General features: G+C 45.4%; 2 protein-coding genes and 2 long non-coding RNA genes across 8 annotated transcripts in view; 2 read left to right on the top strand and 2 right to left on the bottom strand.

Moving 5' to 3' along the window:
• Nucleotides 1-3,929: 3,929 nt before the first annotated feature.
• Nucleotides 3,930-7,436, bottom strand: LOC118919399 (uncharacterized). Of its 2 annotated transcripts, none has more exons than XR_005027494.2 (2): nt 7,217-7,436; nt 3,930-4,156 (listed from the first exon to the last, which is right to left on the bottom strand). It is a non-coding gene; the product is annotated as an uncharacterized LOC118919399 (long non-coding RNA). The 2 variants fall into 2 exon arrangements; XR_008998456.1 differs by having other exon boundaries at nt 7,016-7,362.
• A 118-nt stretch (nt 7,437-7,554) lies between these two features.
• On the top strand, nt 7,555-13,997 carry CBR3 (carbonyl reductase 3). The gene is made up of 3 exons (XM_036899325.2): nt 7,555-8,004; nt 9,355-9,462; nt 13,507-13,997. Exons 1-3 carry the CDS (start codon nt 7,716-7,718, stop codon nt 13,941-13,943), a joined length of 834 nt encoding a protein of 277 aa, XP_036755220.1. The 5' UTR covers nt 7,555-7,715; the 3' UTR covers nt 13,944-13,997.
• LOC118919400 (uncharacterized) lies at nt 9,425-23,815 on the bottom strand. Its single transcript, XR_005027495.2, has 3 exons — nt 21,901-23,815; nt 10,573-10,684; nt 9,425-9,554 (listed from the first exon to the last, which is right to left on the bottom strand). It is a non-coding gene; the product is annotated as an uncharacterized LOC118919400 (long non-coding RNA).
• Nucleotides 21,788-26,727, top strand: part of DOP1B (DOP1 leucine zipper like protein B) — a 98,559-nt gene continuing 93,619 nt past the window's right edge. For 2 of the 4 annotated variants that reach the window (XR_005027491.2, XM_036899316.2), the window contains exon 1: nt 21,788-21,969. The gene's annotated coding sequence lies outside the window, so the exon portion shown is untranslated. The remainder of the gene's footprint in view (nt 21,970-26,727) is intronic. The other 2 variants (XM_036899311.2, XM_036899312.2) reach the window with 1 other exon arrangement.

Genomic DNA, 26,727 nt, shown 5'->3' on the forward strand with positions numbered 1-26,727 from the left:
CAGAAAACGTGGCTGGGAGATGCTTTGAAAGAACATCCTTGTCAGCCGTCACTTCATACTCATGGGAGGGTATATTTAGGATATATTCCCCCAACAATTTCTTTTCCAGAAAGAGGTGGCTATTTTTGATTTCAACAAATTCCTAGTTCCCCTCCCAAGAGGTACAACTATATCACATTCCTACCAGAAATGTATAAAAACAGCTGTTTTGCCCAAGCCTTGAAAATACTGCTCTAGAACAAGCAGTGACATGGATCCCAAGGACAAGGTTAAAGGCCCTTAGACCCATATTTCCCAGCTCAGTTGGTTCACCAGCATGATGGGTGCTAAAGATCCCCAGCCTTCCAGAAACACTTCTCTAAACTAGCATGGCCAACTCCCCTCTCCGGCATGAAGCCCAGCCCTTCAGACAGCACACTTACACTGATTCACACCACATCTGCAGGGTGCTCCGTGGGGCTCCTTTGCTGTGGCTGCATCTCTCCAGTCTCTGCTCCAACTCTGCAGTGTTTACAACAGGTAGCACCCCTTCCCCTGAGTCTCTGAATATAGAGGCCAGAAACCAATGCCAGGGTGCCAGAAGGACAGCCACCATGGTGGCCTCAAGAGTCATCTTCACACTATGCATACACAGGCAACTAATATTTGACAAGAATAATTACTGGAGAAAAGACCGTCTCTTCACTAAATGGTGCTTGGAAAATTGGATATTCACATGTAAAGAAATGAAACTAGACTCCCTTCTTATACCATTCACAAAAATTAACTTGAAACAGATTAAAGACTTAAATGTAAGACCAAAAGCCATAAAACCCCTAGAAGAAAATATAGGGAATAAAAGCTCCTTGACATGGGTCTTGGCAATGATTTTTTTGTATGACAACTAAGGCACAACAGTAAAATAAAAAACAGGTGGGACTCCACCAAACCAACAAGCTTCCACACAGCACAGGAAGCCATCAACAAGAAGAAACGACAACCTACAAAATGGGAAAAGAATATTTGCAAACCATATATCTGATAACTCATATATCTGATAAGGGGTTAATAGCCCTTATCAAATATATGGTTAAAGAAAGTCAATATAACTCAATAGAAAAATAAATCATTCAATTTAAAAATGGACAAAGGACCTAAATAGACATTTTTCCAAAGAAAATGTACAAATGACTAACAGATAGGTAAAAAAGTGTTCAACGTCACTAATTATCAGGGAAATGCAAATCAAAACCATGAGATAGTCCCTCACACCTGTTAGGATGGCTATCATCACAAAGCCAAGAAATAACAAGTGTCAGTGAGGATGCACTGTTGGAGGGAATATAAATTGGTACAGCCACTATAGAAAACAGTAGGGAGCTTCCCTTAAATATTACAAGTAGAGATACCCTAAGATCAGCAATCCCACCTCTGGGTATATATACAAAGGAAATGAAATCATTACCTCAAAGAGATATCTGCACCCATGTTCATGGCAACATTATTTACAACATCCAGGACATGGAAACATGGAAACAACCTAAGTGTCCATCAGTGGATAAGTAGATAAAGAAAATGTGATATATATATATCACACACACATACACAATGGAATATAATCCAGCCATAAAAAATAAGGAAATCCTGCCATTTGTGACAACATGGATGAACCTTCAGAGCTTTATGCTAAGAGAAATAGCTGAGAGAAAAACAAGTATTGTATGATCTTACTTATATGTGGACTTTAAAAAACAAAACAACAGAACAAAGCAAACTCATAGACACAGAGAACAGACCAGCTGTTGACAGGGGGAAATAGGGGCGGGAGTGGGGGTGAAATGGGCGAAGATGGTCTCCAGTTATAAGATAAGCCCTGGAAATGAAATATACAGGGTGGTGACTATCGTCACCAATACTTTTTGTGTATTTAAAGTTGCTAGGAAAGTAGAACTTGGAAATGCTCATCACGAAGAAAAATAAGTATAGCAATGTGTGGTGATGGATGTTAACTAAACTTAGTGTGGTGATCATTTCTCTATATATACATCAAGTCATTATGTTATACACCTTAAACTATACAATATTATATGTTAAAATCTGGGGTAAAATGTGATGACCGTCCTGGGTGGTTTAATAGGAATAAGACATGAGTGGACCTGCTAGCAGCTCTAAACTTGGTTCCAGTCAAGACAATGATGTAGCAGAAAGAGAAGTTAAAATGGGAATTTGAAGATTCACTTCCATTCCAGTTCGGGCAGAGACATGGAGTGTGACCACTTGGAGGCCTTCATTTCCTCATGTGCAAAATCACAGAGCTGGACCCATGATTTCTAAGTCCCCTAGCAATAACTGTACTTTAAAAAGTATAATTTGCACACCCATGTTCACTGCAGCATTATTCACAATAGCCAAGAGGTGGAAGCTACATAAGTGGCTATTGACAGATGAATGGATAAAGATTCTCATGGATAAAAATACTCATGCAATGGAGTATTAGCCACAAAAAGGAAGGAACACAAAAAGCAAAGGAATCCTTTGCTACAATGCAGATAAGACCCTGAGGTCCATTCTATGAGCCATCTAAAGCGGTCAACTTTGTTCAAACAGCAAGTAGAATGTGATACCCAGGGGCTGTGGAGAGAGGGAAATGGAAAGTCATGGAGGTACAGAGTTTCAGTTATGTGAGATGAAAAAGTTCCAGAGATCTGTTGCATAACATGCACATAGCTAATGCTGTTGAACTAAACACTTAAAATGGCTAAAATGGTATATTTCATAAGCTAATTACCACAGTAAAAAAAAGTATAATAAAAAAAAGAAGAGCCATCCCACACCAGCCTGTCCTGCCTCCTGCCTGCCTGATCAAGCCCTGTGGCCCTTGGATGACCCCAGCCTCAGCACTCAGACCTGTAGCTCCGGAGAGGAAGATGGGGCTGCAGTGGAGTCTCGCAACCACCTGCCTGGCACTCAGACCACTTTACTTTATGGTTCTGACCCTAAGCCACTTTACTGTCCACACCTGGGTAGGGAAGGGCTGATAAACTGGGGTTGAGAAGAGCAGGGCACAGCTCCCAAACTGTCTGTTGGTCTCTTCATTTGACTCAGGAACCTGATCTTAATCTTGCTTCCAGGAAGACAATGAGCCCCACTCCTGCCTGGGCCTGCCTTCACAGCCCAAATGTTCTGAGGAGCTGATGGGAATCAGTAGTGCTTCCTGTAAGGCGCGGCTGGGGACAGGTTCTCCTGGCAGCCCTCTCTTGCCTACACTGTTACCTGCCTCAAGCCAGGAATACCCGCCGAGTCAGGACCGTCTAGTCCTCTGCTGTCTTATCTGGGGAACCTGAGTAAATGGCTATAAGCAAATGAATGTGTTGGTTTCAGATGACTGTCTGTTTCCCCTTGCTGGAGAATATAATAGCAACAGCAAATATTAACATAGTATTCCATTTGCGAGTTCATTTCATCCTACAGCAATCATAAGAACTAAGCCCTCTAATTGTCCGCATTTTACGAACGGGCTAACTGAGGCACTCAGAGACTGAGAACCGTGCCCAAGACTACACACAGCCTGTAAGCAGCAGAGCTGAGAGCGGCTCCAGGGGGCAGGGAGCATTCCCCTGGCCTGTTTACTCCCAAATATGCCTGGAATGGAACAGGTGAACAAATATTCACTGGAGGGATGCAATGAGCGAGTGCCATGGGCATCCAGTCCCCCAGATGACAGCCTTTTAAAGAAGAACCCTTCCTGTGTTCTGGGGAACACTTTCATTCTTACCCTGATGATTCAGGAAACAGAAAGGGATATAGTGGAACTGAAGGAGAAAAAGGACAGACCCGGGACTCTCCCGAGTAGGCACCCATGGCCATGTAGATGGTGGGAACTGGGCTCAGGCATGGGAGCTTGTCCAACTCCTGCCTTCAGTTAACACAGATCCTCAGACCTGGTCCAGTTTTTCATGAGACACCTGGTGTCCTGTGGCTTTTCCCCTTTAATTCATTCTTTTTCAACCCTTAGAAAATATATCCAAGCTTTTTCCCCCAAACCAGTCCTGTCTTTAAAAAATCTGTCCAGCATTCAAATTCTTTGTGCAATGCTCTGCTAGGTACAGGTGAAGGGTTTTTCCCTTAGTCCTGGAGCGTGCTGGCGATCCTCAGTGACATCAGTAGTTTCCAACTGCTGCTGTGACAAATTAACACAAACTTACGGGCTTAAGACAATACAAAGTTATCATCGTACAGTTCTGCAGGCCAGAATCCTAAGTCAAGACGTCAAGATAGCTGCACTCTCAGGGAGGACCCATTTCCTTGCTTTCTCCAGTCTCTGGAGGCTTCCTACATTCCCGGCCATCTTCCAAACCAGCAGAGTAGCATCTCTGATCTCTCTCTCCTCTACTTTTGTCTTATGTCTCCTTCTCAGACTCTGACCTTCCTGCTTCCCTCTGAGAAGGACCCTTCGGATTACATCGGGCCCAACAAGATGATCTGGGATAACCTCCCCACTAGATCTTACAAGATCCTTGATTAAATCACAACTGCAAAGTCCCTTCTGCCTTGTAAAGTAACATCCGCAGGTTATGGGGCTAGGACATGGACACTTTTGAAGATGGGAGGCAGGGAGCATTGTTCTGTTGGCCACAATAACCTATGCCATTTCCAAACCCTTACTCTTCTTTTCTCTTTCAAAAACACCAACTCTTTTGAAGATTATTTCACTTTGACCAACCCCCCTTTCTGGTTACGACAACCCAATAGGTCTCAAATTCGCTGCACGTTGGAATCACAAAAGAGCTTTTAAAACTTCCAGTGCTTTTTAAAGCACACCCCAAACCGATTCAATCACTGTATCTGGGGATGGAGCCAAGCACTGTTTTGTTTGTTTTTAAACATCCCCAAGTGATTCTAATATCAACAAGTTGGGAACCCCTGCCATGAGTGACAGCTTCCCCAAACTACTCTTCACACCCCTTCACTGAGGGTATGCTACATAATTTGTGGGGCAAAATGAAGATGGAGGCACTTCTTTAAAGATCTCAAGAATTTCAGGACAGCAACAGCTAAGGGTGCACACCTTGAGGCCAGCACATGGCTCCTCATCTCTCCTTCCCCTCCATGCCTGACCTCATTTCTGATGCGGTGACAAGCCATATGCAGGTCCAACCAGTAATCTGGCTTCCCAGTCCCTTGACCTCCTTTACATCAAGATTTCCCTGCCCCCTTCATGTGATTCATTGGCACAACTCTGAAGCCTCCACCTCAAAGCATCACACACTGACCCCCAGGACCTGGCTTCCTCCAGCGGTGCCCTGTCTTCAAAGACTTCCATCTCATCAACCCTACTCTTTTCCACTTGTTATAAATCTCCAACCTTCTCATGTCCTTTCTTCCATCCTTAGAGGCCATAACCCCACACTGTAATCCCACCCTTGCAAACACTCTTCATTCTGTTGTGTGAGCCTGGCAAAACCAACCCTCCAAGTTGCCCATCAGCACCAGGTGGCACTAGCAGCTAGAGGTGCTGGAGAAATTGCGGGAAGCTGATCCTGTTCTCTTGACATTCATCGCTACAGATCACTAACGGGCCCCAGGCTCTGCTAGTCAGAGCTGCCACATTCCCTAATACATTCACTTTCCCATTCTGCAAGATGATTGCTCTTTCCTCAGGTCTCCCACAATGATCCCTCTTGCCAGTGACCTCAAAACTCTCATCTTTCCAAGAGAAAATATAATGCTCCAAGCAGAGCCACCCAACATGCTGGCAACTGGACCCACACACTCTGTCCTTCCTCCTGTTACAAGGGGTGCCTGCTTCCCAGGCAGAACCCCCATCTGAACCCCAGATCCCACTGGCACTCACCTTCCCATAAATTTTGTTCTTGAATTATTCCCTTTCTCTCCTTCACCAATTTTTCCTCTCTTTGAGATTATTACCACTGCGTAAAAACATGCTTTAATACCTCTCCCACCTTTTAAAATTCTTTGAAAACAATTCAAGTCATACAGTGTATGTCTGCTAGTTACAATGGAATTAAATTCAATTCAAAATCGATAATAGCAAGATATCCAGAAATCCCCAAATAGCTGGAAACTAAAAAATATACTTTTCAATATCCCTGGTCAAGGAAAATACAAAAATGTAAATTAGAAAATATTTTAAACTGATTGAAAGAAAACACAACACATCAGTGTTTATATGACATAGGAAATTAACAGCTCTGAATGCCTACATTAGAAAAAAAAATGATCTCAGCTTCCATGGTAAGAAACTAGAAAAGCAAATAAAACCCAAATTAGGCAAAAGGGAGGAAATAAAGGTTAGAACAGAAATATAATATAATCAGAAAAAAATAGAGAAAAAAAATGAAACCAAGAGCTTCTTCCTTGAGGATAATCAATAAAATTGATAAACCTCTCACCACACAAATCAGAAAAAAAAATATGGAAGACACAAATTACCAATATCAGGAATGAGCGAGATGGCCTCACTACCAATATTAAAAGGATTAATAAGGGCTTATTATGAATAACTTCATGTCAACAGAGTCAATAGTGTAGATGAAATATATACAATTTTTGAAAAACAAAAATTAGGCTCACTCAAGAAGAAAGAGAAAATCTGAATAGCTCTTTGTCTTTACACTAGAGCTCCAAATAATCTTTAGAAGTAAAGAATATATCGGTGGAGCCCCAGCAGGGGACCACACACAGCAAGGGTTAGGGTTCACCTTCCCGACCTCCCTTGTTGGACCAGGTAGAGTGGAGGTGATGGAGGCGTAAACAGCCTAGCCAGCTCTCAGGAAAAGCCGGTTCATAATGAGATCACACCTCTCCATAAACCTAAAAGTAACTAATCAAACACAGATTACACTAAGACAAGGTGAGGAAATTCCAATTGCCTATCCACAGTTTAACACACCTTTGGGGATTCATTTTCAGATGTAACTGTGAGAGTACACCGATTTCACTGGGAGAAAATAAATTATATATGTCCTCCTTGGACAAAACGGAAACGCAGACACTTAGCATCCATAGGACTTACGTAAGGATTTCATTAAAAGCATTCCAGAAAGTGGCTTGGCACACAGTAAGAGCTTCGTAAACATTCCCTCCCGCTTGGGGGCGCAGAAGGAGTCACACAGAGCACCGTACGCTGTCCACACCTGTAAATGCACTCGTGGGGCCTCTTTTCTCTCTTCTTGCTTAAGCAAGAAAGGGGATCCATGTCCTGAGAAGCACTCACCGTGTCTAAGTAATTTTGTCGCATTTGAGGAAAAAGGAAGCAATCTCATTTTGAGGGGGTTGATGGGCACATACCCAGGAAAATTACTCAGCACTGGCTTTTCTCCTTTTGGGGCTTTCCTGAAGTAGTTTCTTCAATCCGAGTGAATCTTCAGACCCCATCAACCCCTCACCGTCCGGTCTTGCTTTGGGGCTAACCAACGGCTTCGCCCGCGGACCACATCGTGGCTCAGACGCCGGATCAAAAAAGGACGCAGCACGGGGAGGGGCTGGACCCGGGAGTGGGGCGTTACGAAACCTTCGGGAACAGACGGCCACTCCTCGGAGGGGAGGGACCGAGCCTCGCGGCCTCGGTCTCTAGAAGTCGCAGCACTGGATCCTAGAACACACTTCTGTGCAGCTTCTCTAACTGTGGCCGGGTCTCTGCAGCGCGCGCCCGCGGTGACCCACAGCACAGTCCGCTCTCCTCGGCCCGCGGCCCGCGCGCCTCCCACCCAGCCATGTCGTCCTGCAGCCGCGTGGCGCTGGTCACCGGAGCCAACAAGGGCATCGGCTTCGCCATCGCGCGCGACCTGTGCCGGCAGTTCTCGGGGGACGTGGTGCTCACGGCGCGGGACGCGGCGCGGGGCCAGGCGGCCGTGCAGCAGCTGCAGGCCGAGGGCCTGAGCCCGCGCTTCCACCTGCTGGACATCGACGACCTGCAGAGCATCCGCGCCCTGCGCGACTTCCTGCGCAAGCAGTACGGGGGCCTCAACGTGCTGGTCAACAACGCGGGCGTCGCCTTCACAGGTAGGTCCGGGGTTCGGAGGTCCCTGGGCGCGCGGAGGGTGCAGGGCAGCGAGCCGCCGGCACCCCCAAGGCGTACGCTTGAGTGATCCGATAGGCAGCGCCCGCCGCTCTCGCCGGTGCTCCCGGGCACCCGGCTCCTCGCGCCCAGCCCTCCAGCCCGCTGGAGCGCAGCCTAGAGCCCTCCCAGAACTGTCAGCTGCTTGGTTTGCAAGAAAACCGGCCTCCTAGGATGGAGCCACGCCCTGCAAAGCTCATAAGCTTTCTGTCTCATGCAAAAAACATCTTCTCGGCGAAGGGTCTCCAAGATCACTTTGGGCTTTCGCTTTCCTTGGAGAGTGCATTCACAAATGCCAGGAGGCATGTACTCCGGGCAGGAAAGAAATCGCTGGAACAAGATAGGCGCGCATTTACCCATTAGTGGGCTTGAGACTGTTTAATGGAGAGATTTGATAGGCTCTGGCAAAACGGAAGAGAGCCTGGTTCCCTCCCCCAGGAACTTAGGTTTGTTATCAAATGTACAGCAAGTGTGGCTTTAAGTGGCATCTTCCTTTGGGGTAAAAAAAATGTCAAGGAGATCACTTACTCTATTACTCGATGGAGGAAATTATTGAACTGCCATGTGCTGGGATGGGAAGAAAGAATCAGGCCACCCTCACTTAACTAGAGAAGAGAAACTTTAGGAGGCAGAATGGAGTAAAAAGAACTCCTGTGAAGCCTAAGTTTTCCTGCAGCTCAGCCTGTGGGCTTGCTGGGAGCACTGGCAGGAGGTGGCTCGTGCCCTCGGCCACTAGTTGAAGGGTTGGTGGATTGATACTCCGCTTTCTGGACGACACGTGGAGAAACCCTGAGGTCCGCTGGAAGCCCTTGTCCCTCTAAGTGTGGGCGGTTGGACCAGCAGCTCCTGGAACTCTGGACACTCCTGGAATCTCAGGATCTCAGGCCTTGTCCCACACCTGCTGAGTCCGAACCTGCATTTTAACAGAATCCCCAGGTACCTCCTATGCCTGTTCAATTAAGAGCAGCAGCGGTCAAAGCCAGGAGTGTGTCACTGTGGCTGGCAGACCAGTAGCTGTAGCGTCACCAGAGAACTCCTTAGAAATGCAAATTTTGGAGCTCTGCCCCAGAGTTTCTCAATCCCAGACTCCGGGGGTGGGGCCCAGAAAGCTGTTTTAACAGGCCCTGCAGTGATTCAGACCCAGCCCTGAAGTTTGAGAACCACCCACCTAGTGGCTTAAAAATCGTTTTAAAGTTAGCTTGTTTTTCCTTTAATTAGAGATAAGCTCCCATTTGTCATATGAATTTCAGGAGGAAATGCCTGACTTTGACTTTGATTCCTTATCTTTTTGCAAGATGGTGATCCAACACCCTTTGACATTCAAGCTGAGGTGACACTGAAGACAAACTTCTTTGCCACGAGAAATGTCTGCATCGAATTACTGCCGATAATCAAACCTCATGGTAAGTCCAGCCGTGTGGATTGTCAGGTGGCATCCGTCAGCAAGAGTGAGCACGGGGCTGTTCCTTGAGAACCACCCAGGGGTTCTATTTCTCTGTAGGGGGAAAAATAGAAACCTGCATTCTTTTCTTACAATAGCTGGCCCCTCACCTGCACACATTAGCTTTAACTTTAAAACATATGTATGATATGGGGCAGTGCTCTTTGGTCCCATGTCATGAACTCAGCCCTAGAATGAATGATAAGGGTTTGCAAGTCCCAAAAGCCTTCTTGCTTTTGAGCAACCTCAGTGAGTCCTTCTCAGCCCTCCAAGGTGACAGGGCCACACCCAGCTCATCTTGGGGGCCTAAGGAAAAGGATTTATCCAGCATTATCATGACTTTCCCTGTATTGCTTTCTTCTTGTACCAAACTTTGTCAGGCTGATTCAGAATATCCAAAAGAAATTTTTCTTTACTAGGAAATATCTTGCCCCCACTCCCAAGTATTCAATAAATAACTTTTAATACTTTTCCCACAAATATTGAGGGCCTGCCATAACCCAGGCCTTCCACTGGTTGCTGGGGATACAGTGGTAAGCATTGTGGACGTCCGGGACAGTGGTGTCCATAGAGCACTGAGACTGATGGAGGAGCCCAGCATTGACAAGAATTTTAAGTGTAAATCACAACTGTGCTGGGAGGGGGCTAAGACTTGCTTCCCTGGGGATTTTCTTCCCCAAGAAGTCAACTGTCTTTCTTATTTAAAATGTACTTTTCTTAATTGAGCATGTTGAATCAAGGTGATCCCCAGTGCAGAAATCTTAAAATCTAAAAAGATGCATGGTGAGAGTTATACCCTTACTCCTGTCCCCCACTTGCCCAATTCCTATCCCAGCCACACAGGTAATCCTCTTTATTGGTTTCTTAGTGAGATGGGATATTTGAAGGCCTGCAGGTAGAGTTGCAGATACTGCCTGGGGTCCAGGTGCATGGAGTTGGTGAGTCCCAGGAACCAGGAGATGGAGTTTTTAAGTGCAAATCTAAGCAAATATAAATGCATTCTTTTTGTCCCCATTTTTATACAGAAAGGAACATTAGGGAGAATGCTTGCCACCCTGCTCTCTTCACTTACTTTATTTGGGTCTCTTTCCAGATCAGGACGCAAAGCTTTCTTATTCTTTCTTACAGCTACATAGTATTCCATTGTAGAGATATGTTTTACCAAGTATCAGGAAGTCTTCTCCCTGTGGATTTTAGAATCATAGAATTTGAAAACTGCAAGGTGTTGAAGAAACCTCACATTCCTACACCTTCACTTTGCAGAAGAGGAAATTGAGGTCCAGAGACGTGAACACTGCCAGGTAGTAATAGAGCTGGAAACAGTAACCAGGTTTCCTGACTACCCCTCAATCATATCAGGATAATTAATTCTGGTGAAGGAAGAATCATAGCATCAAATGATGGCAAACCAAGCCATTTTGACAGATAAAAGAAGGCCCTGGGAAAGGTGGGGCTTAGCGATCAACCAGAGCAGGTGAATAACTGCCTTTTACCACTTCTCTGTAATAGTGATTACCAAAGTGGGAATCTCTGGTCTACAACACATTGATAATAATATTTGTGACTCTTCAGTAAACCTCATGTTTACTCGGCAAACTAAACGCTGAGAATAATTGGCTCTTGGTTTGTAGGGAATCACTTTCTGCCCATACAAAACTGACTTAATAGCCACTCTCTAACCTTATATCACTTTAAAACAAGCTATCCTTACTGCTTATTTGTATAAGATTTGGAGTAAATAGGTTCATCAACTGTTGAGCCACTAGGGGGAGCTACTTGCCCACTCTTTGTAGAATGTGGTCGGGCTTGTTTCTGGATTGGTGGGGCCACTTGCACCTCAGCAAAGGTTGGTGTAGGTGGTGTGGGCACAGCCTTCCCAGGGCTGATTGACTGCACGCTGCTGTTGAGACTGCCACCCGTGGCTTGCCTGCCAGAGGTGGGCCCTGAGGTCAAAGGGGGACACCTCTTCCTCTTAGGAGGCTTCTAATTTCCACCAAAGTCATAGAGTAACTCCTGTAATTTTTTTCTGTTTGTTCTTCCTTTTCCTTTTGAATTTAAGTCCCTGTAGCAGCCAAGTGATTGAGAACAAAGCTGTTTAAAAAGTAGAGAACAAATCACTGAGGTCGTATTCCTGGCCAAAATGTTGAAGTGACTAATCATAAGGAAGTCATGCCAATCTAAAGGCGGGGGGTGGGGGTGGGGGGACCTAGTCTTCAAAAAGACCATTGTCAACGACTCTAGATTAAAATAGACTATAAAGGGATATGACCACTAAATGCAGCCCATTGGATAAAAATACACCAAACCTATAAGGGAAGATTATTGAGACAACTGGGGACGTTTGAATATGGACTGTTCTGTAGAAAATAGTGTTGCATGTAATCACCATTATGTAGCAGAATGTCCTTGTTACCATATATGTACACTGGAGTTTTTGTCATGAAGGTTTATGATATCTGTCTGCAACTGAGAGAAAGCAAATGTTAACAGCTGGGGATGTTAACCTTAAAAATAAAAATGTCCATTATTTTACCAGCAATAATAGGTTTATTTGGGAACAGCTGAGAATTGCAACTCAAGACGAGAGCTATGGCAAAACCATAGGCTTGTCCTGAGAATGAAAAAGAGGAGGCTCATTTACAGAGGAAGGGGCAAAAACAGTCCATTGAAGGAAACTGGGACCCCCACATGTTGTGGCTGCTCATTGGCCGAGTTGTGACTGTCTCTTCTTGGCCCTGGGGAGGCAGAAACTCTTCCCTCCTCCTGCTACGTAGTAAAGTAGTTCAACAGTGTGACTTGCAAAGTGTAATTGACTTTCCTTCTGTAATCAATGAGGAGTGGTGGGCATGAGAGCTCTCCCAACTCCAGGTTGCTGAGGTTTCCCTGTTGTTAATTTCCACAAGAACTAGGTGAATAGTATATGGGTGTGTATTGACCTATTCTTGCAACTTCTCTGAAGGTTTCAAATTTTTCAAAGTTAAAAGTTGGGAAAGAAACATATACTAGAGAAGGAAAGAACGAAAATACTGAAGGATCTTAGGTACCCGGGGGTAAGTGAGGTGCTCTTGTTCAAGGATAGAGTGCGGGTGCATCCCGATGGAGTCGGCCCAGGGGAACAGGATGTGTGACCCACCCCCCAACCCCAATGTGTGTGCCTGTGGCGAATGCCACTCAGTAAAATAAAACCTAGTTATCCTGTCAGATGCCCAGGATGTGGATTTAGGATAATATGTAAAAAAAAAAAAAAAAAGAACTTTGGTTGTTTGGTGTTTTGATATGTAAATTCACACATTAACTGGTTTTGGGGTTTCCAGCAATGCTTCAAATTGTTTTATAGTCTCTGGCCTGTATTTGTATATGTTTTTATGGACAGAACTGTCTCTTCAGTAGCTGTGAATTATTGTTAATATGAATATTAATGTATTCGTTAATTATATTTGTTATATATTTATTTAAGTAATATTTATTAACTATGGGCTGCAAAAGTAATGAAAATCAAAACCGGATGGAGAATTAACCCACTCCACATTGAAAGTATCCATCATTAAGAATAGACAAGGGTTATCCCCAAGGCATTTTTCAACCCTGATTTTTGACACTCAGGGATAAAGAGGCAGCTACCCAAGGCCCCAGGAAATTGTGCAGACCAATAGGAAGCTTTAATCCTCAGGGTGAAGGCAATTTCTAGGAAAGGCCCTAGGAAAGAATTTCACAAGCCCTAGAGCCGGTGTTTGGGTGTGGAAAGGGGTGTTTTATAAAACTACCTGGTGATTCTACTATAGACCTACCCCTGCTCACCTAGTAAACAATCCCTGCTCTTTAGCCCCTGTTACTGATGGAAATGTGTTCTTCCCTTTGGGAGAACAGGGAATTTTTAAAATGTTGAAACCCACCAGTGCCTTCTAGAATCATCTTACCAACAATTCAACCTGCACCGTGACTCAGCTGCGTGTTTGGTATAGTCAACCAATGATTGTGTATTTGTATTTTTATTACCCTATTTCAGGCAGAGTGGTGAATGTCAGTTGCTCAGCAGGTGCAAAAGCTCTTGAAAATTGCAGTGAAGATCTGCAGGAGAAGTTCCGATGTGAGACACTCACAGAGGAGGGGCTGGTGGACCTCATGAAAAAGTTTGTGGAGGATACAAAAAACGAAGTGCATGAGAGGGAAGGCTGGCCCAACTCAGCTTACGGGGTGTCCAAGCTGGGGGTCACTGTCTTATCGAGAATATTGGCTCAGCGTCTGGATGAGAAGAGAAAAGCCGACAGGATTCTGCTGAATGCGTGCTGCCCTGAGAGCATGAAGATGGACATGGCTGGGGCTTACAGCTCCAGGACTGCAGAGGAGGGCGCTGAGACCCCTGTCTACTTGGCCCTCCTGCCTCCAGATGCTTCTGACCCTCATGGCCAGCTAGTCCAGGACAAAGTTGTCCAAAACTGGTGAATGTCTGCTTTGGTGCTTAATGCTTAATAAATGTTTGTGGAATGAATGAATGAATTTCGGTGTTGTGGACTGAGCCTGTTTATGCTTGAGGAGAGTTGATTAGAACCTCCCTGTAAGAAAGTGTCTTGTTCTGGAATCAAGCCAAGCAATTTTGCTGTGCCGAAACTCCAGCCTGAGAGGGAGAAGAATCTAGTCCAGTGGTTCCCAGATGTCAGAGGGTGTCAGAACCACGTGGAGGGTGGGTTAAAACATTGCCCAGAGTTGGAGCCCAGGAATGTATATTTCTACCAAGTTCCCAGCTGCTGGGGCCGGGCTGAGAACCACTGGTTTAAGGAGAGGCCTCAGGGCTGTGGAGCAGGTCTCAGCCGTTTTCCAGGTCTCTCTTGCTCTTTCTAGGTGGTGACTCTGTAAGGATGACTCATCCTGTTTCCTTAGCCCTGCAACCCTGCTTTCTATCTCATTCTGTTTTATTGCATTTGAGTACATTTCAATTGGCTCTTACATTTATGAAATAGTAGGGTTTGAAAGACTTGGAGGGAATATCCCTTTGACACTGGATGTGATTTCTTCCATACTGTTTTTCACTTGGGTTTTGCACTCTGTGTTCATCCCAGAACATTTGCAAGGTTGCCTCTTACTTTCTTCATCTTGTTCATGCATGGGTGACTCTGTGCAGGCCATCTCTTTGTATCAACAAATGCAGGTGAATTCTTAACCTGCTCCTGCTCCCCTCTGAGGAAGGTGATTCTTTGGATGCCTCCCTGAGGCCCTATTGTAGTCCCTCTTAACAACAAGCAACTCCACGTTCACTGCTTTCAAATGGGATTGGTTTTGCAACTAGTCTCCCGAGATCTAGTTATACCTTGTGGAAAAAGTACTTGAGACCAAAGGATCTTACAAAAGAGAGAAAAATATACTTGCCAAGAAAATTTGCAAGAGAGTCAAGGTATGACGAGCCTAACAACAACAAAACTGCAACAGGTACACAACAGGACAAAGTGGAAAGGAAAGAAACCACAGAAGAGGGAAACGGCAATGTTGTCACTGGATTATGACAACAATGGTCCTGTCATATCTCCTGACAGCAGAATCACAAAAATAAGGGATAATGCTGCTTTCCATTCAGGAATCAGGAAAATAGGGAAATGCTCCAGGTTTCATTTGTTTGGGGGACCAGGGCTATGCAGATGTCCCTGTTATTTCTTGTCTATCACAGAAAATTCTGGTCTATCACAGAAAATTGAAGTGTTCGATTTTCTTAACTCTCCAGCTCACAAAGGCAGCGTGTTGAAGTATCCGTTTGGCTCTGACAGCCCTCACCTAACTTTTTAATCCACTTTGGATAAAGGGAAGTTCTGAATCCCACCCAGACTGCATTTTACTTCCTTTAGCCATTGCTATTCTGCCTGATTAAACCCAGCATGCTCTTATATTCTTCTCAGACTATAGCTCCCAAGATATTTTAACGACTTCTTATCTGGCTCTAAAAATATTTTAAGGTCTTTCAGTAAGTTTCCTGAACACCTTTCACACTCTGGTCTCCCTCTGCAGCTCCAGAGCCCTGCCAACAATGGGCAGTAGCACAGGGACTACGGAACACTCAGGCTCTGTCTGATAGTCAGAGACAGGAAATGCACCAGTACACAGAACAATTCCTTTTACTTCTTCACCCTTTTATGTTGCTAGCCAAATCCCACCTTGACATTTCTGGATCATTGTCGTCCTCGAGAAGAAGACCATTCCTTGTAAACTGCTGATCAGAATGGCATTTCTCACTTTTATGGAAAGGCCATGGGGGGCCCATATTACATGGTCTGTCCAGCACCCTCTTGCTAAGACATCTCCTGGCTCCCTCCCCACTGCTCCTTACCCACTGTTTGCAGCTAACAGCCACAAGGTGACTTTGCCCTGCTAGCCTCAGTTGACTGCTCCAGCTGTAGGCCCTTCCTCTGAAGATCAGGACCAGCTGGACTGGATCTGGGAACGCTCAGAGCTGTTGCTGTCATTGGCCCTGCTCTGTCCCATGTGCCCTAAGATGCAGAGGGAGTCAGGCATAGCCTGAAAAGGGTGCAACCAATTCTCAAGAGAAGCAGTTACGAGTGGCCCAGAGAGAGACAGCCCATCTCCCCACGGTGGCATTCCTTCCCAGGCCTCAGACCATTCCTGAGATCCCGGGTTCTAAGAAATGCTCCAAGATACCCTCGTTTCCTTTTCCTTTTCCTTTAGCAAGTTTGAATTGGGTTGTTGCTTGCAACCAAAAGCAGTCTAACTATAGAAGGGCATGAAAATGTTTCATGGTAGGCTATAGTGAAAAACATAATCAAGCTTAGAATCAGAAGGAAAACAAAAATTATGACTTGAGAACTCATTGCATACTAAGCCATATGTCATGCCTAATACTTTCGCCACATTGTGTTATCTATTTCTCATAACAGGTCTCTAAGGTAGGTATTAATGTTGTTTTTCAAATGATGAAGTTCAGGTTTGGAGAGGCTGATTGACTTGCCCAGGATCTCACAGCTCAGAGCCAAGAGCCAGGATCATGTCCAGGACTACCCACTACAAAGTTCCTTGGCTCTTCTGGGCACCTAATGCTCAGCACATTCAGCTTCACTATTACAAGTCTAAACACCAGAGGCAACTCCCTTTTTAATATAAACATTAAGGGAGATGAATGTGAAACTTTCATAAGATTGTATATCAATGATAATTGGATTAAAAAAAAGAATATAGAAATTGGACCTGAAATTCCAAGTAGTAGGTTTCCAGTGGCCAAATAAAATTGAGCAATCAAAAAACAAGACAGTGATATGACTATTAACTCCCAATGGGATACAGATTCTAAGAATGTTTTTAAATTGCAAGAGATTTAAAGCTGTATTCAGTGTTCTTAATGTGAGTAGTAATGCTGATACTGTTAAATTTAAACTGTTACGTGTACATTGTGGGATAAAGAAAATAATTGTGTTAATGTCACCAAGGTTTTCAGCATAAAGAGATGTGATATAAAATCAAAGAAATTAAATTTTTAAAAAATCAAGAGAGATGATTCATCGACTTAGTGATTTGTAGACCATATCGTTATTAGGTCCCCAAAATAGCCTCTGCGTGAACTCTTCCATAATGGAGATAAATGAAATATGGTTTAAAAGGGGTCTATTTTAAATGGATTTTCCCATACAAAGTGACTTTTAGGCACCAAATGGAGCCAGTAATCCCATCCACATCAGCTTTTCTGCAATACACTTTTCTAGATTAAGGCATGTGTGGTAAACCTACATACAGCATCAGCTTTAGCCATGGCCTTTGGACTTCTCCCTCCCCCGCTGACCTGCTACAAGGATTGTGACAGATGGAGAACCTGAACAGTGATGTAATGTGGAGATGGAACAGGTGAGAATGAGGATCCTGACAACAGTTTACTTGATACTGCAAATCAACCACACAGCAGACACAGCATCAAACACAGAACTATACAGGACTTCTGTCTAGATGAGTAGAGTAGAATCTAGTTTATGGAAGGGACAGGCTTAGAGAGTCACCAATATCTGCATTGGAAACTCAAACTGTGTTTACCTGGCCAATCTCTCTAATAGGTGGGTCAGTCTGATCTGGAGAATGTAGTCATCTCTGATTTATAAAGCTGTCTTTATCATCAGACAGGCTAAGGATTAAAGTTCTGATTTCAGTTAAATTTGAAAAGCCCTAATTAGCTTGAGTATTATTATGCCAGGAATCTGCTCTATTTATATGTCTTAAACAGATGAACATAGCTAAGTAGACTTTTAAGTGTGACAAGAAAACTTGATCTAAGAAAAAGATTTAATGGAGGAATAAACTTTCAAAACTTAATGTTTTTTTTAAATTATGTATTTTCATTTAAATAGTTTTTTTTTTATTTTTTAAATTTTTTATTAAGGTATGATTGATATACACTCTTATGAAACTTTCACATGAAAAAACAATGTAGTAAAAAAAAAAAAAAAACATTGTGGTTACTACATTTAATCATATTATCAAGTCCCCACCCATACCCCAGTGCAGTCACTGACCATCAGTGCAGCAAGATGCCGCAGATCTAATATGTGCCTTCTCTGTGCTACACTGTTCTCCCCGTGATCCCCCACACCATGTGTACTAAACATAATACCCCTCAAACACCTTCTCCCTCCCTCCCTACCCGCCCTCCCACACCCCTCCCCTTTGGCAACTCCTAGTTCATTCTTTCAGTCTCTGAGTCTGCTGCTATTTTGTTCCTTCAGTTTTGCTTCATTGTTATACTCCACAAATGAGGGAAATCATTTGGTACTTGTCTTTCTCCACCTGGCTTATTTCACTGAGCATAATGTCCTCCAGCTCCATCCATGTGGTTGCAAATGGTAGCATCTGTTTCTTTCTTACTGCCATATAGTATTCCATTGTGTATATGTACCACTTCTTCTTTATCCATTCATCTACTGATGGACACTTAGGTTGCTTCCATATCTTGGCTATTGTAAAAAGTGCTGTGATAAACAGAGGGGTGTATATGTCTTTTTGAATCTGAGAAGTTGTATTCTTTGGGTAAATTCCAAGGAATGGGATTCCCTGGTCAAATGGTATTTCTAGTTTTAGTTTTCTGAGGAACCTCCATATTGCTTTCCACAATGGTTGAACTAGCTTACATTCCCACCAGCAGTGTAGGAGGGTTCCCCTTTCTCCACATCCTCGCCAGCATCTGTTGTTCTTAGTCTTTTTGATTCTGGCCATCCTAACTGGTGTAAGATGATATCTCACCATGATTTTACTTTGCATTTCCCTGATGATTAGTGATGTGGAGCATCTTTTCATGTGTCTGTTGGCCATCTGAATTTCTTCTTTGGAGAACTGTCTTTTCACATCCTCTGCCCATTTGTAATCGGGTTACTTGCCGCTTAGGTGTTATGTGTGAGTTTTTATATATTTTGGATGTTAACCCCTTGTCAGATATGTCATTTACAAATATATTCTCACATAGTGTAGGATGCCTTTTTGTTCTGTTTACGGTGTCCTTCGCTGTACAGAAATTTTTAGTTTGATGTAGTCCCATGAGTTCATTTTTGCTTTTGTTTCCCTTGCTCGAGGAGATGTGTTCAGGAAGAAGTTGCTCATGCTGATATTCAGGAGATTTTTGCCTGTGTTGTCTTCTAAGAGTTTTATGGTTTCATGAATTACATTCAGGTATTTAATCCATTTTAAGTTTACTTTTGTGTATGGGGTTAAACAATAATCCAGTTTCATTCTCTTGCATGTAGCTGTTCAGTTTTGCCAACACCAGCTGTTGAAGAGGCTGTCGTTTCCCCATTGTATGTCCATGGCTCCTTTATCATATATTAATTGACTATATATGGTTAGGTTTATTTCTTTATATATTTTGGATGTCAACCCTTTATTGGATCTGTCATTTATGAATATATTCTCCCATACTGTAGGATGCCTTTTTGTTCTACTGATGGTGTCCTTTGCTGTACAGAAGCTTTTCAGCTTGATATGGTCCCACTTGTTCATTTTTGCTTTTGTTTCCCTTGCCCGTGGAGATATGTTCATGAAGAACTCACTCGTGTTTATGTCCAAGAGATTTTTGCCTATGTTTTTTTCTAAGAGTTTTATGGTTTTATGGCTTACATTCAGGTCTTTGATTCATTTCGAATCTACTTTTGTGTATAGGGTTAGACAATGATCCAGTTTCATTCCCTTACATGTAGCTGTCCAGTTTTGCCAACACCAACTGTTGAAGAGGCTGTCAGTTCCCCATTGTATGTCCATGACTCCTTTATCATATATTAATTGACCATATATGTTTGGGTTAATGTCTGGAGTCTCTATTCTGTTCCACTGGTCTGTGGCTCTGTTCTTGTGCCAGTACCAAATTGTCTTGATTACTGTGGCTTTGTAGTAGAACTTGAAGTTGGGGAGCGAGATCCCCTCCCCCAACTATATTCTTCCTTCTCAGGATTGCTTTGGCTATTTGGGGTCTTAGGTGGTTCTATATGAATTTTTGAACTATTTGTTCCAGTTCATTGAAGAATGCTGTTGGTAATTTGATAGGGATTGCATTGAATCTGTAGATTGCTTTGGGCAGGATGGCCATTTTGACAATATTAATTCTTCCTAGCCAAGAGCATGGGATGAGTTTCCATTTGTTAGTGTCCTCTTTAATTTCTCATAAGAGTGTCTTGTAGTTTTTAGGGTATAGGTTTTTCACTTCCTTGGTTAGGTTTATTCCTAGGTATTTTATTCTTTTTGATGCAATTGTGAATGGAATTGTTTTCCTGATTTCTCTATTAGTTCACTATTAATGTATGGGAAAGCCACAGATTTCTGTGTATTAATTTTGTGTCCTGCAACTTTGCTGAATTCCGATATTCGTTCTAGTAGTTTTGGCAATCCTCTAGTTTTAAGGATACATAAGACCATTCCTAAAATTGACCTTTTGGGGATTTACACCTGGGACACCTAGTATACATCAATTGAAAATGGAATCAGAATCAGAAGTCTGGCTAGGCCAGAGGCACAGCTTCCCAAACTATTTATATTCTTGGTGATTTGGGGGAGTTAACTGATCCTCTTGGGAATCTGATACAAACTATACACCCTTTCTCCGGTAACACATATACACAAAATGCTCTCTCTGATTTCAAAGTGTTCATGGATCTCCCACTCCCACCCGCAAACTCTTTCTTTCATGACTGCCTAGCCATCCGGAGCCCCAAGCTAGTTCTGAAAATTCCCAAAGGATTGTCAGGGGTTAAATGGGAAGCAGCCTCTACAGAAATTACGACCTCAATCAACAGGTGGCTTTGCTGTGGTTGGCTGGGGGCCCGACGGGTGCAATCAGGATGCTCTGGGGAACTCCGCCTGGCTTCCATCCTTCCGAGTGTTGGCCCGGCATCTGTCAGGCTTGGTTGGGTGGGTCTGAACTGCCCAGGTTCAAAGGTTCGCTGGGATGACAAAGAGGTATTAGGGCTTATCTGTAAATATTAATGTTCTTTAGAGTTGACGTGAGGTCTCCTTTCTGAGCCAGAGCCCACATAAGGAAACTCATCCCAGGAATTAATTCCCTCAGCTTTTCTTATGCCAAGGGAACTTGTGAGGTCGGGGGCACCTTAATCAGGTCGCCAAGCCTCCTGCAGTATAAGTGTGTATGGAAGGGTTCACTCTCTGAGGGTTTGATCTTGACAGAAAGGATGGGGTGAGACAGGTGCCATGAGCTCCACCTTTCTTGGGAACCAAGGTTCCCCTGTCTGTAACTCCAGAGCTCCTCCCTGGGCGGCCTGACACCCTAACCGACGTGCCCTTCCGTTTGGGTATGTGGCGGAGCCACTCCACCCACCTGTGCAAGGCCTACCCAGGAGCAGACCTGCTGAGACCGCGGACCTAGTTATTGGGGCTGAGAGCTCCGCCACCGTCCGGAAACAGCAAAAGACTTAGGATGGGAGTCTGGCGCTCTGGAGCCGGCTCCCAGGACCAGCCTGCGCGCTGAGGGCCCGCCTCCCGGCCCCCAACGCACGCCGAGGTACCGCCTCCCGGCCCCGCCACCAGGGGCTCAGGCCCTACTCCGGGTTCTCGGGCCGCTTCTGACCCAAGCACGGGGGCTCCCTGGCCCCGCCCCCTCTCGCAGAGGGCCCGCCTCCCAGCTCCCGCCCACCCGCCGAGGACCCTCCCGGGAACCTGCCCCCGTGCGCCGTGGAGCTGCCTCCAGGCTCCGCCCACCTAGGTTCCGCCCCCCAGCCTCGCCCCACGCACCAAGGACCCGCCCTGTCCCCGCCCCCGCTCCTAGGGCCCGCCTGCAGGGCCAGTCCGCCGAGGACCCGCCCCTGGGCGCCCGAGGCCAGCCTCACCCGCCCGCCCCTCCGCCTGCACCGCGGCCGCTCGGGCTCTGGAGGGCTGCTCCTTCGCGGTCCGGCTCCGGGCCGCCCGCAGCAGCCTCTCGCTCTACCTGCCGCAGCGCTGCCGGGCCCTCCGCGCGGCACGTGAGCGCGCCCGCCGAGAAGGGCCGCCGCCGCCGGTAGGTCGGGCCAGCTCCCTCGGCCGCAGGGCGGGCGAAGTCGGGGCAGCCGGGGCGTCCCCTCCCGAGGGCGTCCTCCCCCGGTGCGCAGGCTTCGGCCGGCCCGTGGGGCGGTCCCGGGGTGTAGGTGGCTCCCCGCGGCAGCGGCCCGGGCCCGCAGCGCTCACTGCAGCATTGCAGGAGCAGCCCGGACGAGGCCGTGTGCGGGCGCGGGCCCGGGCCCGGGACCCCCGAGGGGCAGCAGGCTGGTTGGGCGGGGTCCCCTCCGGGTTTCCCCGGCTCGCACGTGGGCGGTGTGGCCACGCCCTAGCCGGACCGGGCGCGGTCTCCTGTCCGGCAGGTGGAGGTCGGGTGGGTCACAGTCCGCCAGTTCGTCACCTCTGCTGGCCGACCGCGCAGAAGCTGCGTCTTTGTTTTCTGGTGCGGTCCTGGCCTGGAAGGAGGGCTAGGGACCGAGCCCTTTATGAAATAAGGGCTTCCTGTTAAGGAAAGATCCCAGAGTCTCCAAGACTGTCTCCAAGAGAGGGGACCCGAGCCGCAGTGCGCGCGCTTTGTCTGCCTGGCCCCTGCGTCTTGCAGGAGAACCGGCTGTTGCCGGCGTGGATGGTCCTTTAGCAATTCACACCGAGGCTGCTTATGGAGACTCTTACCCGCAGGTGTTTCCCTAACAGGGGGACAGCCGCCCTACAGTTGGGAAAATCTTTGTAGGACATTTTTAGTAAAGCGGTGGAGCCTGTTACCCCTTCTCACGCCACTCCCCCAACCCTCTCTAGGACCCAGGATTGCTCCCATTAGGGTCTTAAATTTTTTTCACTACAATTTAATTACCATTCTGAAAGACCAAATCCAAGGTGATGTGCCCTAAATTGGCTGAACCGACTGCTGACAAGGGTTTCTGCGCTGTGCACCAAAAGTCATTATCTATGTTGGGTGTTCCTGCTCATGGGAGGGTGGGTGACTGTTTGTCATTTTTCACTTTGTTTTCATCCAACCCAGAAATGTTTCTTCATGTAAACATCTTTACTGTTAACTTCTTTCAGAGGGCCACTAATTTGTTGGTTTTTTGCATGAACTTGTAATTAAGAATGGATAAGAGATTTCCTGATGATTTTCAATTTTAAGGCAGATACACCTGTTCAGATACACTTCTGTTTATAAGACAACTCCTCCGTGTATCCAGTTCTTATTGGCTGTAGAACTCTAAGTTTTGCTGAGCTATTGAGCCTCACAGAAAAGTATTCAGGACTGATTGCAAGATCATTGTCAAAGATGTTTCAGGGTTGAACTATTAATTTTACCCATAGCGTAATGTAAAGGCACTGTGGCATTGTACTGATTTGAGCTGGAATCCCAGTTCTGCCAGTTGCTTGCTGTGTGATCTGGGCAATTTTCTGGAGGAACTGGTTCCCAATATCCTCATCTTCAGGCTGGTAGTAGCCTTCTCGGGACTCTTGTGGGTTGCATGAGATAAATGCATGCATAAATAATGTATTTACCAAGCCCACTCAGAGCACTTGCTTAAATGTCTCATACTGTGAAGTAACGGAGCTTGTTTGAATGACTATTTCCAAAGTTCTCACCCGTGCTATTAGTTACACCAAATAGTACTTTCTTCATATGGCCAACCGTAATACAGAAGTTCTCCAGTTACCTGCTCTTAACCTGGCCGACACCCTCCTTGCTGTGGGCAGTAGTACCCCTTTGCCACCTCTCCTCCTAAACACACGTGTTATCGCTGAGGAGGCTCTCTTCCTATTAACCAGCTGCCCAAACCTGTGGTCTTCGAGGACTTCTCTGCTGGCTGCTGGGCTTCCTCTGTTCTTTCCTTTGCTGGCATTACTTCAGCCCACCCTCCATCATTGTTTGTGTGCCATGTTAAACTGAAATTATGTGTTCAGGTATTTCCTCTTTCGTTAGGCTATGAGCTATGAGAGGGGAACCCTGTCTTTTTCATGTTTCTCTTCCCAGCATAGACACTTAATATACTGAATGGACTATGCAGAGTATTGCAGTGGTTCAAGATGCCAGATTTCACACCTGTAAATTTCCTTGGGGGCATGGGGAGTTATGGACTATTTGGATGTATTAACTTCTTCCCTGGCAAAATAAACTAACACCTCTCATTACCATCTTTAATATTTTCAAAAAATCTAAAGGCTTTATTTCAGAAAAATGGACAGGCCTGCCCAAGTATGAGTAGGCAATTTTACTGTGTGGGTGCATATGCACATATAGTATATTTTTGCAGAAATGCACAGCATGTGCAAAGGCTGGGTGGTAGGAGGTCAGTCTTTGGACAAGCAGAGTGCCTTCAGGGCCTTGGCAGGAGCAGGCAAGTTGGATTTGTTGTAGCTTAATGGAAAGAGTTTAAACATGGTGGGGATATGCTTTATGTTGTAAGAGATCTGTGGAGCGCTGTGTGACAATACCTTGGAGAGGGGCAAGAGAACCATTAGGAAGCCACTGTGAGCTTGGGGGTGGGGGTGGGGAGAGGGGCTGGCACAGTGGTGCATGGCGGTGGAGCACTTGAGTCCACTGGTATTTTGAAAGATGGGCCAACAGGATTTGGACTGAGTGCGGCAGGGGAAGAGATGGAAGAGCCAGGACCATGTCAAAGGTCCTGTGGGTGGTGGGGGCACTTTCTAAGGAAAGGGAGACTGAGAAACAGTGTGTTGAGCAGATGGAATGGAGAGGGTAGGTTTTTTTTTTTTAAGGCAGCTTTACTGAGGTCAAATTTACAGACCATAACATTCAGTTACGTATGTAATTCAGTGACTTTATTAAACTTACAGAGTTGTGCAACCATCACCATAATCCAGATTTAGTCCCTTTCCATTACTCCCAAAGATCCCTTGTGCCCTTTGCCATTACTGCCCATTCCTACTCCCTACCCTAGGCAACCACTCATCTACTTACCATCTCTATAGATTTGCCAATTCTGGGCATTTAATGTAAATGGAACCATACAGTTGTGGCTGGCTTCTTCCACTAAGCATATATTTTCCAGATCCACCCTTAACTATAGCACATATAAGTACTCTGTTCCTTCTTGTTGCTGAATCGCATTTCACTGTATGGCTAGGCCACATTTTGTTGAGGGACACTCAACAGTCTATTTGGGCTCCACTAAATTTGAGACACCTACATCACATGCAGCGCAGGAGTCAAGTAGACATTGCATAATCTGGACCTTGAGGGGAGGTTTGGGTGGGTGCTATGAATTCACGGGTCATTAGCATGATGATGGTGTCTGTAGTCTATAGGAATGGATAAAAAAGGAAAGCGGACCCAAGGCTTAGTGCCAAGGAATGCCAACATTTTGCAGTTGGGTAGACTAAGATCAGCCTGCAAAGTAGAAGAATAGCAGAGGTAGGTGGAAATCAGCACAAGGCCGGTGGGGCTGGAGGAGTGTGTGGGCTGAGAAGGCCGTTTTGAGGAAGGAGTAGTCTGTTGCACAGTCCTACTGAGAGGTACTCTGACATTGGTGACTTGAAAAATTGGGGTGATCTTGAGAAGATTGGAGTGGGCAGAGTGATCAGAAACTGAAGTAGATAATACCATGGGATTCTTACATCTGCACAGTGGCCAATAAATGAAAGATTCAGGCTTAAAGAATATGTACCTACACTTCAGTTTCTTCTACTTCCGACATTTGCCTTTTTATTTGACTAAGTGCAGCTTGGTTAGCACACTGATTACAGCATGCTTAGTGTATTTCATTGTATCACATCGCTCTGTATTTCTCTCTCCTCTCAGACTACCTACTAATGAAATCTTACTTAGCCTCATCTATCAATCAGGATTGTGTTGGGTTGTTAACAGAAAACTTGAACTTAACCAAATTAGCTCTTCTCCACAGAATGCAGTCCAGAGGCAGAGTGTCTGTTGTTGGTGTGGTGCCGTCTTAAAGCCATCCGGGGCCTCAGCTGCTCTGCCTTTACCTTTATGCACAAAAGTCACATACTGAAGGTAGTTGTTTCTTCTTGGTTGCAAGACGTGGCTTCACCTCCAACATCAAGCCTTTGTTCCAGGCAGAAAGAAGGGGAAGAGTGAAGGACAGAAGACCCATGCCAGAGGAATCCACCTCCTTCCAAATGGCTTTCCTGGAGTGCCATCACCAGGTTCTACTGACAGCTCATTGTCCAGAGCGGTCACAGGGCCACCTAGCTGCAAGGGAGACTGGGAGCCGTAGAGCCGCCCTGAGCAAAGTTAGACTTCCCTTACTATGGGAAAAGGGGCACAAGGAATTTTGGGGTAGGTGCCTGCCACACTTCAAATAGACCTTAATCAGATGAAGACTAAAGAGGGCAAATGTGGATTCTAAGACATTACTTTTGAGAAAATGCCAAAGTTTGGAACTTGGTAATTCTGAATGCAGATGGCCACTCCCATTGCAGGGATTTATAAAACCAAGTTTGGAATTGGTTCCAAACTGGGGACTGAATCAACATTGCTGTTCTTGTAGAGTGTTTTTTCGGGGTTGTAATTTGTCTGAACAGACTGATGGATTGACCTTCAGATTTTTTTGAAATGAAGGAATAAAAACAAAACGATGTGAGCACGCGTTTGTATCGCATACATCATAATGGATGTTTTCACCGAGTCAGACCAGTGTAGCATTCCATGTTGCTCTTAGGTTCCTCTTGTAGCAAGGGTCACGATCAGCTGCTGTTGGAGTTGGGGTTAGTCCATCTACGTCTTGGGCTTCGCAATAGCTGCAGTGGTTCATGCATAATGAATGCATCTAGCCACAGGAGA

The sequence above is a fragment of the Manis pentadactyla genome, chromosome 1 (assembly GCF_030020395.1).
Source record: "Manis pentadactyla isolate mManPen7 chromosome 1, mManPen7.hap1, whole genome shotgun sequence".
NCBI classification, from domain to species: domain Eukaryota; kingdom Metazoa; phylum Chordata; class Mammalia; order Pholidota; family Manidae; genus Manis; species Manis pentadactyla.

Coding starts and splice junctions, on each gene's coding strand:
- CBR3 (XM_036899325.2), top strand. CDS start 7,716: ATGTCGTCCTGCAGCCGCGTGGCGCTGGTCACCGGAGCCAACAAGGGC. Junction 8,005..9,354: donor CGCGGGCGTCGCCTTCACAG/GTAGGTCCGGGG, acceptor TCTTTTTGCAAG/ATGGTGATCCAACACCCTTT. Junction 9,463..13,506: donor GCCGATAATCAAACCTCATG/GTAAGTCCAGCC, acceptor ACCCTATTTCAG/GCAGAGTGGTGAATGTCAGT.